The sequence below is a fragment of the Orycteropus afer genome, unplaced genomic scaffold (genome assembly GCF_000298275.1).
Source record: "Orycteropus afer afer isolate SDZICR_OR568_19922 unplaced genomic scaffold, OryAfe1.0 scaffold00020, whole genome shotgun sequence".
NCBI lineage: Eukaryota > Metazoa > Chordata > Mammalia > Tubulidentata > Orycteropodidae > Orycteropus > Orycteropus afer.
In genome coordinates, this window is record NW_006921607.1 from 11,253,482 (window position 1) to 11,268,017 (window position 14,536).

Here is a 14,536-nt window from a genome sequence, read left to right on the forward strand (position 1 = left end):
AGTAACAGAAGCAAGTACTTTTGATCATCCAACAAGTATCTGAGTGGTGGCTAAAGGTACTCTGTGGAAGATATCACGGATCCTAGGATCCTTATCCTGTCTAACAACACTGACCCACATAAACGAATAATTACAGTATAACATGGTAAGATTCACCTCAGAAATCTATGAATAAGAATAAGGAGGAGTGTGTAGCCAACTGCTGTGTTTACCTAATGTCACTCTGACAGGATTGTATCACAAATGGGATAGTTTTAACAAACAGGAGTTTATTCTTACAATTTAAAGGCTTTATGTCCAAGTTCAAAGTGCCAGGCTTTAGGGGCTGGGTGAAAGCCCCTCAACCTTGGGGTCCAGCTCCTGCTCCTGGCCCATTGGAGCTAGAGGTGTTTCTTCACTCAGACAGCTGCTGGCTGCTGAGGCTGAGAAGCCCCAAGGTTGACAAGGAAAAAGGCACAGCCCCAATGTTACCAAACTATATGGCAGGCCATTAACTTAAGTCCATTTTAAGTCCCAAGGTCGGCAGAGCATAGCAGGCTGCTGAACAATGACACAGCCACATGCAGGGCCCAAGCATGCCAAAGGCTACAGACCATTCCCAAGGCTTCTCCTTAAATACAGGAAGCAGACCGTTCCCAAAGGCAGCTACTCAGCTGCTTGTGGTAGATCCCACCATGGAGCTGATTGCCAGCCTCATCATGGGGAATACCTACTACCAGCTGCCCAGCCACTCAACCAGGCCTAGCCAAGTTGACACACAAACATAACTACCACACCATCTATACTAACATCATTGGGGGGTGTGCTAGGAAAACCTTCTCGGAGGAAGTACTATCCAGCTATGTCTTACAGTGTTATGCACAGAGGGGAGAGAGAATAACACACTTCAGAACAGCATAAACAAAGCCCAGAGGTGTAAGATAACATGGTATACACTATGAGACCAGTGCAATGCTGGCATATGTGTGTGTGTGTGCAAGCTCATGAACATTTAGGGATGGGGGCTTAGACATTTAAACGTTGGGGATTAGACTAGAAAAGCATGGGTGATAGCCAAAATGTGATTTTTTTTTCCTCCAAATTTTTTATTTTGAAAAGTTTCAAACTTATAGCAAACTTGTAAGCGTTATATTACAAAAACCTATACAGTTGTCTCTTGGTCTCTGTGAGGAACTGGTTCTAGGATCCCCCTTGGATTCCATGCCCATGGATGCTTAAGTCCCTGGTGTAGTATTTGCATATAACCTACCCACCTCTTCCTGTATACTTTATTTATTTATTTATTTATTTTTCTCTCTTTTTTTAAAATTTTATTTTGATTTGGCTGAAGATTTACAGAGTAAATTCACTTTTCATACAGCCGTTCACATAATATACTTTGTCTCATGTCATTGACTAAAATTTACAATGCAACAACTCCCCTCCCACTTCCTCCCCATAGTTACCTCTTCCCAGTGTCCATCCCTCCATACTCTTCTGTGCCCTGTGCATAAGCAGCCCTTCCTTCTTCCATGATTGTTCTCTCCAGGGCGTGTGTCTACTTGAGGTAAATGTTTAATTCACATGCCTATACTTTGTTTGGGAGCTCTGGTAGCATAGTGGCTAAGACACTTGCCTGCTCACCAGAAGGCTGGCGGTTCAAACCCACCAGCCACTCCTCGGAAGGAAGGTTGGGCAATCCTACTTCCGTAGTGATACTGCCTCGGAAACCCAAGGAGGGGTCGCTATGAGTCAGGGCTGACTCAACGGCACATAACAACAACAACAACAACATACTTTGTTTGGCTGGAAACCACAGGTGTGGCTTCAATTCCAGACCTGCAGGGCAGCTAGAGGCCATAGTCTCAGTGGTTCCACCAGGCTCTACTGGACCAGCAAACCTGGTCCCCACCTTTTTTTTTTCCTCAGAATGATTTTGAGTTTTGTTCCACATTGTTCTCCCTCTCTGTGCAGGATCTCGTACATCCCTTCCAAGTGGATGACAGTGGTAGCCGGGCACCATCTAGTTCTTCTGCTCTCATAGTTGTATAGGTTGCAGATCGGATGGTGTACCAGTCACTAGGACTGATTGTTTCCATTAATTTTGATTTTCTTCTTCTTGACGAGGAGAGACCCACTGTTGCATCTAGATGGCAGCTTGCTAGCTTTTAAGATCCCAGTCGCTACTCGCCAAAGTAGGAAGTGGAACAATGTTTTGTATAGTATGTTATGCCCATTGAGCTTGATGTCCCCTGCGACTATGGTCCCAAGCCCGCAGGATCAACTACTCGGTTGCTCTGGGTAGCTGGCTGTGACCAAGCAATGACCATAACCTTGCCCCTTGTCAGCTCTACTATACACCTGGGAATTCTGATCATTCACATGAACTTATAGGACCATTGTCTGCCAACCCTATATATGATCTTGGATACACTCCCCATTTAGACATACCTAATTGTTTAGCCTGTCCACCTATCTATCCACCCATATACCCATGTTTGCTTTCACTGACAACTCAGTACTGTATATGCAAAAGGGTTCATATTTGTTGTCTGTACTGCCCATATACCTCTCTATGTCTTTCTCATCCTCACTGCTGCCATATTGGTCACTCACATTTGGTACACTGCCCTTCTCTTCACCCAAATCAATATTTATCTCTATCTATCTAACAGCGTTCCCTCCCCTCCCCTCCCACCTCTGGTAACCAACAAAGAAAATTTCCTCCAATAGATAAACCTTTCCTTAACTTTTACAATAACGGACTAATACAATATTTGTCCTTTTGTGACTGACATATTTCACTCAGCATAATGTCCTCCAAGTTCATCCACGTTATGCGGTGTTTTGCAGATTCTACATTATTCTTTAGCGTTGCATAATATTCCATTGTGTGTATGTACCATAGTTTGGTTATCCATTCCTCAGCTGATGGACATCTAGGTTATTTCCATGTTTTGGCTATTATAAATAGTGTTGCAATGAACATCGGCATGCATATATCTGTTCTTGTTACGGCTCTCACTTCTTTAGGGTATATACCTAGTAATGGGATGGCTGGGTCAAATGGTATTTCTAATTCCGACTTTTGAAGGAATCGCCATACTGCTTTCCACAATGGTTGTACCATTCCTGTATACTTTAAATCATCTCTAGATAACTCATGCTATCTAACACAATGTAAATACTATGTAAGTAGCACTTTACGCTCCCGCATAGCCTTGGAGGGATCACTTTGACCACTTAATTGCTACCCCCATCCCTTGAATAGTTTTGAACTGTGGTTGGTTGAATTCATGGGTGCAGAACCCATGGATGAGGGGGTGGACTGTATAATCTTTAATTCACAATCGGTAATATTTTGCAACCTTTGTTTTATATTTATATACACATATACACACATACAACTTTTTTTCTTTTGATAAACCATCTGAAGTTGTAAATAATAAAACATTTCACTCCTTAATATTTAAGTATGTTTCTCCTAAGAATAAGCACATTTTCCTACTTAACTATAAAGTGTTACATATGCCATTGCTAGGAAATTGGAATTTTGTCCTGCATGTGATGAGAACCCTCAGGTTTCTAAACAGAAGAGGGACATGATCAGGTATGGGACTAAGAAAGAAAACATCTGGCAGTTATATGGAAGGAGGGTTGACTAGAGTAGAGAAAAGGCTAGGGACTAGTTAATAGGGTATTTGTAATAAAGGACAGATGATGAGGTTTGACATGAAGCAATGAAACAGGAAAGGTTAAAATTAGATGTTTTAGGCAGAGAACTGATAGGCCAACTGGAGGCAGAGGATGAGGCAGGAGTTGAGGATGACTCTCAGAATTCTGGCTTAGAGGACGAAACTGATGGTGATGACATCAGAAGTGAGACAAGAAACACAAGAAGAGGTTCAAGGAGCTATTCATCTCCTGTATCCTGGATGAGATTTCTGTAGGAGAAGCACCAGTTTGGAAAATGGCTTCAAGCTGCAGCCAGTATTTACAGCTTTAAGCAGCATTTAAAACATAATACAAAAGATACCAAATGGAACAGGCACCCTGAGAGATTGGGAGACAGAAGAAACAGGACAAACTGGAGAGGTAAACAGTTCTGAAAGAAAATGATGAGCTGAATAGGGAGGGAGTAGGTAACATGAGTGGTACTGAAGGAAGCATATTATGGAAAGGCAAGGTAAGAAGGAAAGGCAGCAGAGTGTCAGCACACTGAGGCAGCCAGAGCTTTGAAGAAACAGCAATTAGCCTCTGTCTTTCCTGCAGAGATTTCATGAAATAAACTGAATATTGTAAAACGGGCTCTAGTTTTACTCATTCAGTCAAGAAATATTTACTGAGTCTGGAATTGAACTAACTCCCATGGCTTCCAGATGAACAACAGACAGGCATAGGGGGTGAACACTGACATCAGGTAGACGTAACTCCTTAGAACAATCAATCATGGGAGAACAGAAGGGCAGTACTTGCACAGGAGATAGCTCAGGTGGCAGGAATGCATAGGAAAGAAGGGCACAGGGGAAACTGCCATCAATGTCATAAAACAAAATGTATATGAATTGCTGTATGGAAAATGAAATTGCTCTGTAAACTTTCACCCAATTCACAATTTAAAAAAAGAAAAGAAATACTTGCAGGCACCCAGGCACTGATCAGGCCAATGACTTGTCTAAAGGAAGTCACCAAGAATGCAACTACACAGTGCATTCTTGCTACCTCTTAAGGCGAGAGGATATGAAACTTGTATAAAGAAAAGGAATGCATCTACTAGAAGGACATCTTCATTTGTCTTCATTTGGCCTCTGCCTCGATTCATGATCCAATTCTGAAATAGAATCACTTAGCTTTCTAAGAGTTCAGCTTTCTCTCCCTGAATAAGCAAGTATCAACTCCAGCAGCTCTGGACATTTAAAAAACTTTCAAAAGATCAATTGATATCCAAGAACAAATACTTATTCTTGTTTTAAAGGCCTCAAGCCCAAGGGATTGCTCCGAATTTATACACCATTAATATCGATGGTCACGAAAATTACACCCTTAAAGTGGTCCGTGACTTTAAAAACATACCTTTGGCAGTGAATTTTAATTCTGATCTAGAGATGCAAAGTACAGCAAGTTTTTTGACTCATGGTAAAACAGGAATTTGTGTGAAAATGTTTGTGTTGCAGAGAGGAGATATGAGTGAAATTATGAAAGCCTGGAAATTTTCAGAAAAACTGCTGCTGTTGTCATGTGTTGCTGTTGAGTCCACTCCAATTCATGGCCACCCCATGCACAGCAGGAGCAAATGGCGCCTGGCCCTGGGCCATCTTCACCATCACTGGTGTGCTCAAGTCCACTGCTGCAGCCACTGCGTCTTCCAACCTGGGCAGCTCACCGTCCAGCACTACAGCAGACAACATTCTGTTGTGATCCAGAGAGTTTTCATTGGCTGATCTTTGGAAGCAGATCACCAGGCCCTGCTTCCTAGTCCATCCTCCTCTAGAAGCTCCACTGAAACCTGTCCACCATGAGTGGCCCGACTGGTACTTGAAATGCCAGTGGCATGGCTTCCAGCATCACAACAGCACACAAACCACCACAGTACAACAATCTGACAGATGGGAGGTATGTTAGCTATGTTTGTGTGTCAACTTGGCTGGACCTGGCTGAGTGGCTGGGCAGCTGGTGGTAGTTATTCCCCATGATGAGACTGGCGATCAGCTCCATGGTGGGATCTACCACAAGCAGCTGAGTAGCTGCCTTTGGGAATGTGTCTGCTTCCTGTATTTAAGGAGAAGCCTTGGTAATGGTCTCTAGCCTATGGCACGCTTGGACCCTGCAGATAGCCACGTTGTTGCTCAGCAGCCTGCTATGCTCTGTCGACCTTGGGACTTACAATGGACTTAAGTTAATGGCCTGCCGTGTAGTTTGGTAATATTGGGACTGTGCCTTTTTACTTGTCAACCATGGGCTTGGCAGCCTCAGCAGCCAGCAGCTGTCTGAGTGAAGAAACACCTCTAGCTCCAGTGGGCCAGAAGCAGAAGGTGGAGCTGGACCCCAAGGTTGAGGGGCTTTCACCCAGCTCCTAGAGCCTGGCACTATGAACTTGAACATAAAGCCTCCAAATTGTAAGAAAACCTCCTGTTTATTAAGGCCATCCCATTTGTGGTATATTCTTGTCAGAGTGGCACTAGGTAACCAGAACAGGAGGTAATCAGAAAATGTGTGCTAATGGACCACAAGTACCTTAGCCTCCATGATCCTGAGACTAGAAGAACTAGATGGGGTGTGGCTACCACTACCAACAACTCTGAAAGGGATCACTTTAGAAGCTCTTAGATAGACTGGGGGGAAAATGTGAAACAAAACTCAGAATTATATACATAAAAAAAGACCAGGATAGAGATGAGTAGAATCCCCAACAATTACGGCCATTGGTCATAATCTTTGGACCCAGAAGTGAACTCACTCCCACAGATGAATTTTCAGTCAAACAACAGACAAGTCTACAAGGTGAGCAGTAACTCTAGGAAGGTACACAGTCTTAGAACAATCAACCATTCAAGACCAAAAGGGTAACATTTGCCCAAGGACAAAGTTCAGAAGACAGGAAGGGTTAGGAGCGGAGGAGGAATGGAAATGAGAAACAGGGAGGATGTGGGAGGAGGGATGTGACATTGAGGAGACCACAATCTAGGACATGAAGCAAAACGGGCAGGAATTATTGAATGCAAAATTGATCTGCTCTGTAAACTCCCACCCGAATCACAATAAAAAGTTTTAAAAAAATGCCCCCAAGAACTATGAAACCAGAAGAACTAGATGGTGCCTGGCTACCACTATCAACCACTCAGAGGGGATTGGTGCAGGAGATCATGGATAGAGTAGAACAATGTGGACTAAAACTCAAAATCATAAAAAAAGAAAGAAAAAAGACCAGGTTTGCTGGTCTGATAGAGCCTGCTTGGTGAGACCCCTGAGACTATGGCCTCTAGGCATCCTTCAGGTCTGGAACTGAACTCATTCCTGTGGCTTCCAGCTAAAGAGATGGGGTGGACATTTATATCAGGCAGATAAGCTCCTTGGAGCGATCAATCATGGGAGAACAGAACGGCAGTGCTTGCACAGGGAGAGAGCTGGGGGGAGGGAGGGTGCATGGGGAGGGAATGACAACAGGGAAGAAGTAAATATGGGGAGGAAGTGGGAAGAGAGCTGTTACACTGTGGGGAATTGCAGTCAATGTCATAAAACAAAACATGCATGAACTGTTGTATGGAAAATGAACTTGCTCTGTAAACTGTCACCTAAATTACAATAAAAATTTAAAAAAAAAAAACAAAAACAAAAACTAAAGTGTATGTAATTTCTACTTTTAGCACCCTTTACAGACTAATGTCTTTGTTAATTTAGAAAAACAAATGCCTAATGTATAAAATTTTTTAATCAAATGATTCCATTAGAAGATGGAAAAACATGGAAAAGAAACATAAAAATTCAGGGTGGAGAAAATTATTTCTCTTTCTCCCCCTTCTAGTATTTAAGACTAATATATCAAACAAATATCCTTGGAATAAAAACAAAAGTTTCTTGCCACTCCACTTCTTCCAATCCTTATCTGGGCTTTCAGGGTTCTTCTTTCATTCTTCAAATGTTTGTCATTGTTAGTTGCCATTGAGTAGATTTCAACTCATGATGTCCTCCCTGTGTGTGCAAAGCAGAATGCTCCAGAGGGCACCCAAGGCTGTGACCTGGCACAGAAGGAGACTGCCAGGGTGGGTCTGCATCACCAACTTTTTAAAGACTAGTAGTGGAGCGCTTCACCATTTCAGCCCCCTAAGGTCTCCTTCAGATATTTATTGGGCACCTAAGGCATTTGACTGCTAACCAGAAGGTTGGCAGTTCAAACCCACCAGCCACTCTGCGGAAGGAAGACTGGGCCATTTATTTCTGTAAAGATTTACTGTCTTGGAAACCCAAAGGGGGTTGCCATGAGTCAGAATTTACTCAATGGCAGTGAGTTTGGTTTTTTGGTGGTATTCAGCCAGGGGACAATAATAGATACTCTGCAGAATTCAAATATTGCATGTGATCCTGCCCCCAGAAATTCACCTTAATGACAGTCCACATACATGAGTAACGATGATTCAAAATAGAAACTGTAAGTGCCAGAAGAAGGGTACACATAAATTATTATGGCACTTACTTGCAGCGAGGAGAACCTGGGGTTTTAGTTTGGGGGTGTAGTTTGGGGTGGTAATGGAATCAGTCCTTGAAGGATGTGATAAAACTGGGATGGGGTGTTGGTGAATCTGGTGTACATACAGCATGAGGAAAGGCACAAGGTGGGAAAAGCAAGGTATTTCATCTGGCTTTGTGAAGGGTATGTGAAGCAAGGATGGAATGTGATGCTTACTGAGTGCTTACTATGTGTCAGGGACATGTGATAGAAGATTTCAAATATTTAAGGTTCAAGAATAGCTAGGGGAAATGAATTTAGAAAGGTGTATGGGGTATGATCACAGAGGACCTTGCAAAGCAAATGCTGGTTCTGAAAAGCAAAGCAGAATTCATAAAGGAGTCTAGGTCAGCCAACAGCTACTCCACCTCCTCTTCCTAGGCCTTCTGTACTACCCTATCAAGCAGCTCTGCTACAGCACAGAGAGCAGGAGACCACGAGGCAAGGATTCTTATTCTAAAATGCCACTAACAAGAAGTCATCTGAAGTCCTACTGAGGGAACCAGCACGCCAAGGGCCACTGATAAGGAAAAATTGTCCCAATTCCTTAACAACAGCCCATCCCCATGCCTTCCCACCTAGTCTCCACAGCTTGGAAAAGTTTAAACCTGTTCATTGTGAGCCACAAGGTGGAGATGTCTGGCAGGGCAGGACTGAGAGGAAGTCATTTAGCCAACCTAAGGTTACCATTAACACTTTGAGCCACTGCCTTGAGCTAATTTTTATGTTTGTTTTTAAGTTTGGTTGAAATGTCACAAATGGAAAAATTAAGTAAAGAGCCCTGGTTAGCCATAAGACTGGACACACCTGGCTGCAAACCCAGCAAAAGAACCTTACTTCATTAGTAGGAGAGGCAGGGTGAAATTTACATCTGAAATTTGCCTGCACCAGGAGAAAGTGCTGAGGCCAAAGGCGCTGTCTGTTTTTACAGCTGTGTCAAGTCTTAGCTCTCTACTCTTACCAACACTCAGGAGTGCGGCAAGGGCCCAAGGAAAAATGGTCTCTAACCTCTTCAGCTGCGACTCAGCTCACAAAGGTTTTTAAGAACCAGTTAATGAAATAAAACAAGACCAGATGAGGTGATATAATGCACTTTATTTCCACTGCTAATTTATATGTTTAAATCCCAAATAATGTGTTTTTATTTTTTTAAGTCAGAACACTCTAAAATTATTGATGTGATTTTTGTAACCTTAATTTTAACACTTGGTTTTTGAATCAGCTTCACTGATGATATATGAGTCTACCCAGTTTTTCACAATAGTTGGGATCCTAAAAGGCTAGTGAAAAATAAACTTTTTTAAAATAAGAATTTCCCCACCAAATGAGACAGGAATTCTAATTCCAAAAGAGTTCTTGACAATCCTGGGAGAATAGAAGGGCTGTGTATGCACAGGGACAAAGCTCCGGGGGCAGGAGTGCAAGGAGGGAAGGACACAGGGAAGAGGTAACTATGGGGAAAAAGTGGAAGGGGAGCTGTTGCATTGTGGGAAATTGTAGTCAGTGTCACGAGACAAAGTGTATGAGAACTGCTATGTGGAAAGTGAGTATGTTCTGTAAACTTTCACCCAAATGACAATTAAAAAAAAAAAAAAAAGTACATATAAATAGGACAGGAGGCAATGAAAAAAAAAGTTCTTGATTAAAATTTGATTTATTAATTCGTAAGTGGCTCTCGATTTTCTGCACATCAATCCACTCAAGAAATGTTTTCTAAGAATTCTCTGGCACGAGAAAAATCATCATAACACATTGATCAGCTTTGTAAGTTCCATTTTTTATATGAGTGCTCTTAAAGAGGTACACCTGGGATGCCAAGTAACACAAAGACAGATTTGCAAATTATCACCTCCAAATCACAGGTTCTCAAAGCTGAAAAGAAACTTGCACATCGTGTAGTTAACTCCCTTTTTCAAAGGGAGGAGCTGAAGCAGAGGGAAGGTCTGCCAGCCAGTGAGGACCAGGCCAGACTCCACACTGCCCACTATTCCTCCCTAGTCATGTGTTCCGAACTTTCCCGTTTCTGGAGGTTGTATACACATGGATGGCTGAGAACCCCTATACACACAACTTAAAAGTGATTAATGTAAATTTTTTTAAACTTGTATAAAAGGTGTCTATTCATACTGGGGGACTGAACTGAAATTAAATCTATTATAATAGAAAAGGAAAAATGGTAATTTTTAATTAATTCAAATCTCTATTATTTTTAAATAATCATCTTTTATTTATAGTCTTTGTAACTAAATGAGTGCTTGGCAATTCTCTTTTTGTTGTTGTTGTTGTTATGTGCTGTGGAGTCGGACCCGACTCATAGAGACCCCTCCTTGGGTTTCTGAGGCAGTATCACTACGGAAGTAGACTGCCCCATCTTCCTTCCAAGGATGAAGACAAATTTAAAAGTTTTATATATATTATAAATCACCTAAAACCTTGCTATCCAAAGTGTGGTTCCCTCCTCTCACATCCCAGAAGGTACGTCAATCCCTGACAACTTCAATCTTTTCTCCATTCATCGTGATGGTGGTTATCGATCCAGTTGTGAGGATTTTTGTTTTATGTGGAGGTGTAATCCGTACTGAAGGCTATCATCTTTGATCTTCATCAGTAAGTGCTTCAAATTGTTTTATCATAACAAGTTGTCTGTAATTTGTTATGACCTACACAGTTGAATGCCTCTGCATAGTCAATAAAGCACAAACCGAAAGAAAACCAAACTCACTGCCCTCGAGTCAATTTGACTCACAGCGACCCCTCCTTGGGTTTCCGAGAGGGTAGCTCTATGGAAGTAGACTGCCTGCTCTTCCTTCTGAGGAGTGGCTGGTGAGTTTGAACCACCAGCCTTCCAGTTAGTAGTAATGCCTTAGGCACTACGCCACCAGAGCTCCCTCAAGAAAGCACAGGTAAACATCTTTCTGGTATTCTGTGTTTTCAGTTAAGATCCATCTGTATCAGGAATGATATGTCTTGTTCCACATCTCTTCTGAAAACAGCTTGAATTTCTGGTAGTTCTCTGTCAATGTACTGCTGCAACTGTTTTTGAATTATCAATGCAAAATTTTACTTGTATGTGCTATTAATGATATTGTTCAATAATTTCCACATTCTGTTGGATCACCTTTCTTTGGAACGGGCACAGATACGGATCTCTCCTAGTCAGCTGGCCAGGTAGATCTGTCTTCCAAATTTCTTGGCACACAAGAGTTAGTGCTTCCAGTATTGTATCCATTTGTTGAAACATCTCAACTGGTATTCTGCCAGCTCCTGGAGCCTTATTTTTGGCCAATGCCGTCAGTGCATCTTAGACTTCTTTCTTCAGTACCATCACTGCTTAATCATATGCTACCCCCTGAAATGGCTGAACACTGACCAATTCTTCTGGGTACAGTGACTCTGGGTATTCTTCTTTTGAAGCTTTCTGTGTTGTTCAATATTTTGCCATTCGAATCCTTCAGTATTGCATCTCAAGGAATATATTTTTAATTCAGTTCTTTCAGCTTGAGAAATGCTGAGGGTGTTCTTCCCTTTTGGTTTTCTAACTCCAGATCTTTGCATATTTCATTATAATACTTTACTTTGTCTTCTCAAGCTGCCCTTTGAAATCTGTTCAGCTCTTTGACTTTGCTTCTTTCACTCCCTTTAGCTACTCTGCATTCAAGAGCAAGACTCAAGAGTCTCTTCTGACACCCGTTTTGGTCTTTTCTTCCTTTCTTGTCTTTTTAATGACCTTCTGCTTTCTTCACGTATGATGTCCTCCCTTCAGTCATTAGTGTTCAATGCATCAAATGTCTTTTTGAGATCGTCTATTAAATTTAGGTGGGATATACTCAGCAGTTCAGTTGACAGTAATAAGAAAAACAGGCTCACTAACAGAAGAGCTACTGCCTGGCTGCCTAGCAATCAAACAAGGCTTTGGTTGGCCAGAGGGTATCACTGGACATCATTAAATGGGATTATTTGAGACTGCTAAAACCACCCTATGTTCACTTCATGCTGCCACAGAGCTGAGATTTGAGGGCAAATGGGACACTCAGCTGAATGAAGAGTTAAAAGTGCAATAGCAAGTCTGCTGATCCCACTCTGGGGAGTGAGGACAGCAGGAAGGTATGACAGTGAGAAAAAGGGACAAGGAACTAAAGAAGATAATGACAAAGAGAGTTAAATACTAACTGGAAAACAGAATAACAACAGCTAAAACTTGATACGTGCTATCATCTTAGAATGAACAGAAATGCCCCAATGGTCTATTGTCCCAAGGAAAGGCATATACATGTTAATGAAAATACCTAAAGGCAAACACATGTCTACTTTGCTTCCTACCTGTGTAGTCCCTCCCAAGACATGACACTTTGAAAATATCCTTAACCCAGGTTCCCAGTAGGCAACCAGCATCACCATGAGGTACAAAGATTACAGTTTTATACAAAAAGTAAGCACACCGTATCAACAGAGAACACAGGCATTTGTGAAAGTAACTAGAGTAAAAGTGAAACATGGTTTAACTCCAGTGCAGTACAGGAAGATCACTAACACATATTATTGAGTGAAAAAAAAGCTGCATAGTAAATACAAAGAAATGGTATCATATCTACTAAAACAAAAAATAATACTACATATTTCTATAGATAACATAGGGAAAAGTCTTAAAAGATATACACCAAACTGGAAACAGTGGTTCCTTCTTGGAAGGAGGTAATTAGCCAGAAACTGATCATTAAAGGGACTTTAGGATTAGTTAAAAGTTCTGAATTTGAAGACAATTGCAAAGTAAAAAAAAGTATCTATCTATCTATCTGAAAGTGAAAAAAAAAGATGTGAAAGTGTTTATAGCATGAGCGCATTTGTGTTATGTTAAAAGAATGTACATTTATTATAAACTGGTATTTCTACAGTAAACAACTAGAAAAACACACATCAACTCTAATCATTGGTTACTTCTGGGGCACTGGATTTGGGGGAAGACACTTTTGTTTTTGTATACTCAATGTTTCTTAATATTTAATTTATATTCTATGAGCATTTGTGACTTTTATAGTACATATATACAAGTTTTCTTCTCAATTTACAGAAAATTTACAATTTTCTCTTTCTATAATGAAAGAAACTAAATGAATTCACCTTATGACCCAATCTCATGGTTCCGCTTTGTGTGCTCCCAAGCTGGGAGGCAACAGAATGAGAACTAACCAGGAACTATGATCTACTCAACACAGTCCAGACATACAAAATACACAGAAGAATATATAACCAACTGCATCCTAATGTTTTGCTTTTGTTTCTCTATTGTCATCAATTTCCACATAACATACATGGACTATATATTCCCCCCTTATATGTATGTACTAGCATACAAGCTTGCTTTTCAGTTTCTTAGGACAGTGTAGGCCACATACCAGGGTTTTTCCATTAGGACTAATTTAGAGGAGACTAGCTCAAATACTGAATCAGTGTCAAAGACAGTGTACTTAAGCTGGATTATTTTTTGATTCTTTCCATATCCGGCTTTATAATCCCACCTCTAGGTAAGAGTGCACTTACACTGACAAATCACAATAATGTGTGCAAACAGATAAATAAGGATCCATAGCATGTCAGTCTCCATAGATAGAAGTGACTCTAGCTGTACTGTCATTTGACATCATGTGGCTTTCCAAAGAAATCTAAAAGGACATTCTAGAATGGATAAAGCCCCAATCAGAGTTAGGCAATCCCTCATCAGTTTTCCAAGAACAGAATCTGACAGCACTCACTTACCCCCATGACTTTGCCACGCTGCTCAACATCCTCCCACATAAAATGAACTATGATACGACACATGTATTTCCCACTCCGGCCTTCCTGCTTCATTCGGACTAGACACATCCTGAGTGGGAAGAAGATATAAAGAGTCACTGACTGTTTGCATTTTTCACATCACATATTTCCAGTGAAGATCTGTTCATCTAAGAGTGATTTCAGCAAAGGCCACAAAATCTGGAAACTAGATTGATGTACAACATGGTGTCGATGATATGTGCCATTGAGTCAGACTCGACTCATAGAGACCCCTCCCTTGGGTTTCCGAGGTGGTAACTACAGAAGTAGATTGCCCAACCTTCCTTCTGAGGAGTGGCTGGTGGGTTTGAACCACCAGCCTTCTAGTTAGCAGTCAAGTGCTTTAGGCACTATGCTACCAGAGTGTACTATAAAATACATGAATCTTAAGTGTACAGCTTGGTGAATTTTTTTTTTTTTTTTTAATTCGGATTTGGGTGAAGATTTACAGAGTAAATTCACTTTTCATACAGCAGTTCACATATACTTTGTCTCATGTCATTGACCAAAATTTACAAT

General features: G+C 41.2%; 1 protein-coding gene across 1 annotated transcript in view; it reads right to left on the reverse strand.

Annotated features, from left to right (window-relative positions):
- Positions 1-14,536, reverse strand: part of LOC103191744 (ubiquinol-cytochrome-c reductase complex assembly factor 1) — a 124,088-nt gene that overhangs the window by 33,845 nt on the left and 75,707 nt on the right. Inside the window, exon 7 of the mRNA XM_042783601.1 lies at positions 13,958-14,066. Coding sequence (XP_042639535.1) covers positions 13,958-14,066 — 109 coding nt within the window. The remainder of the gene's footprint in view (positions 1-13,957; positions 14,067-14,536) is intronic.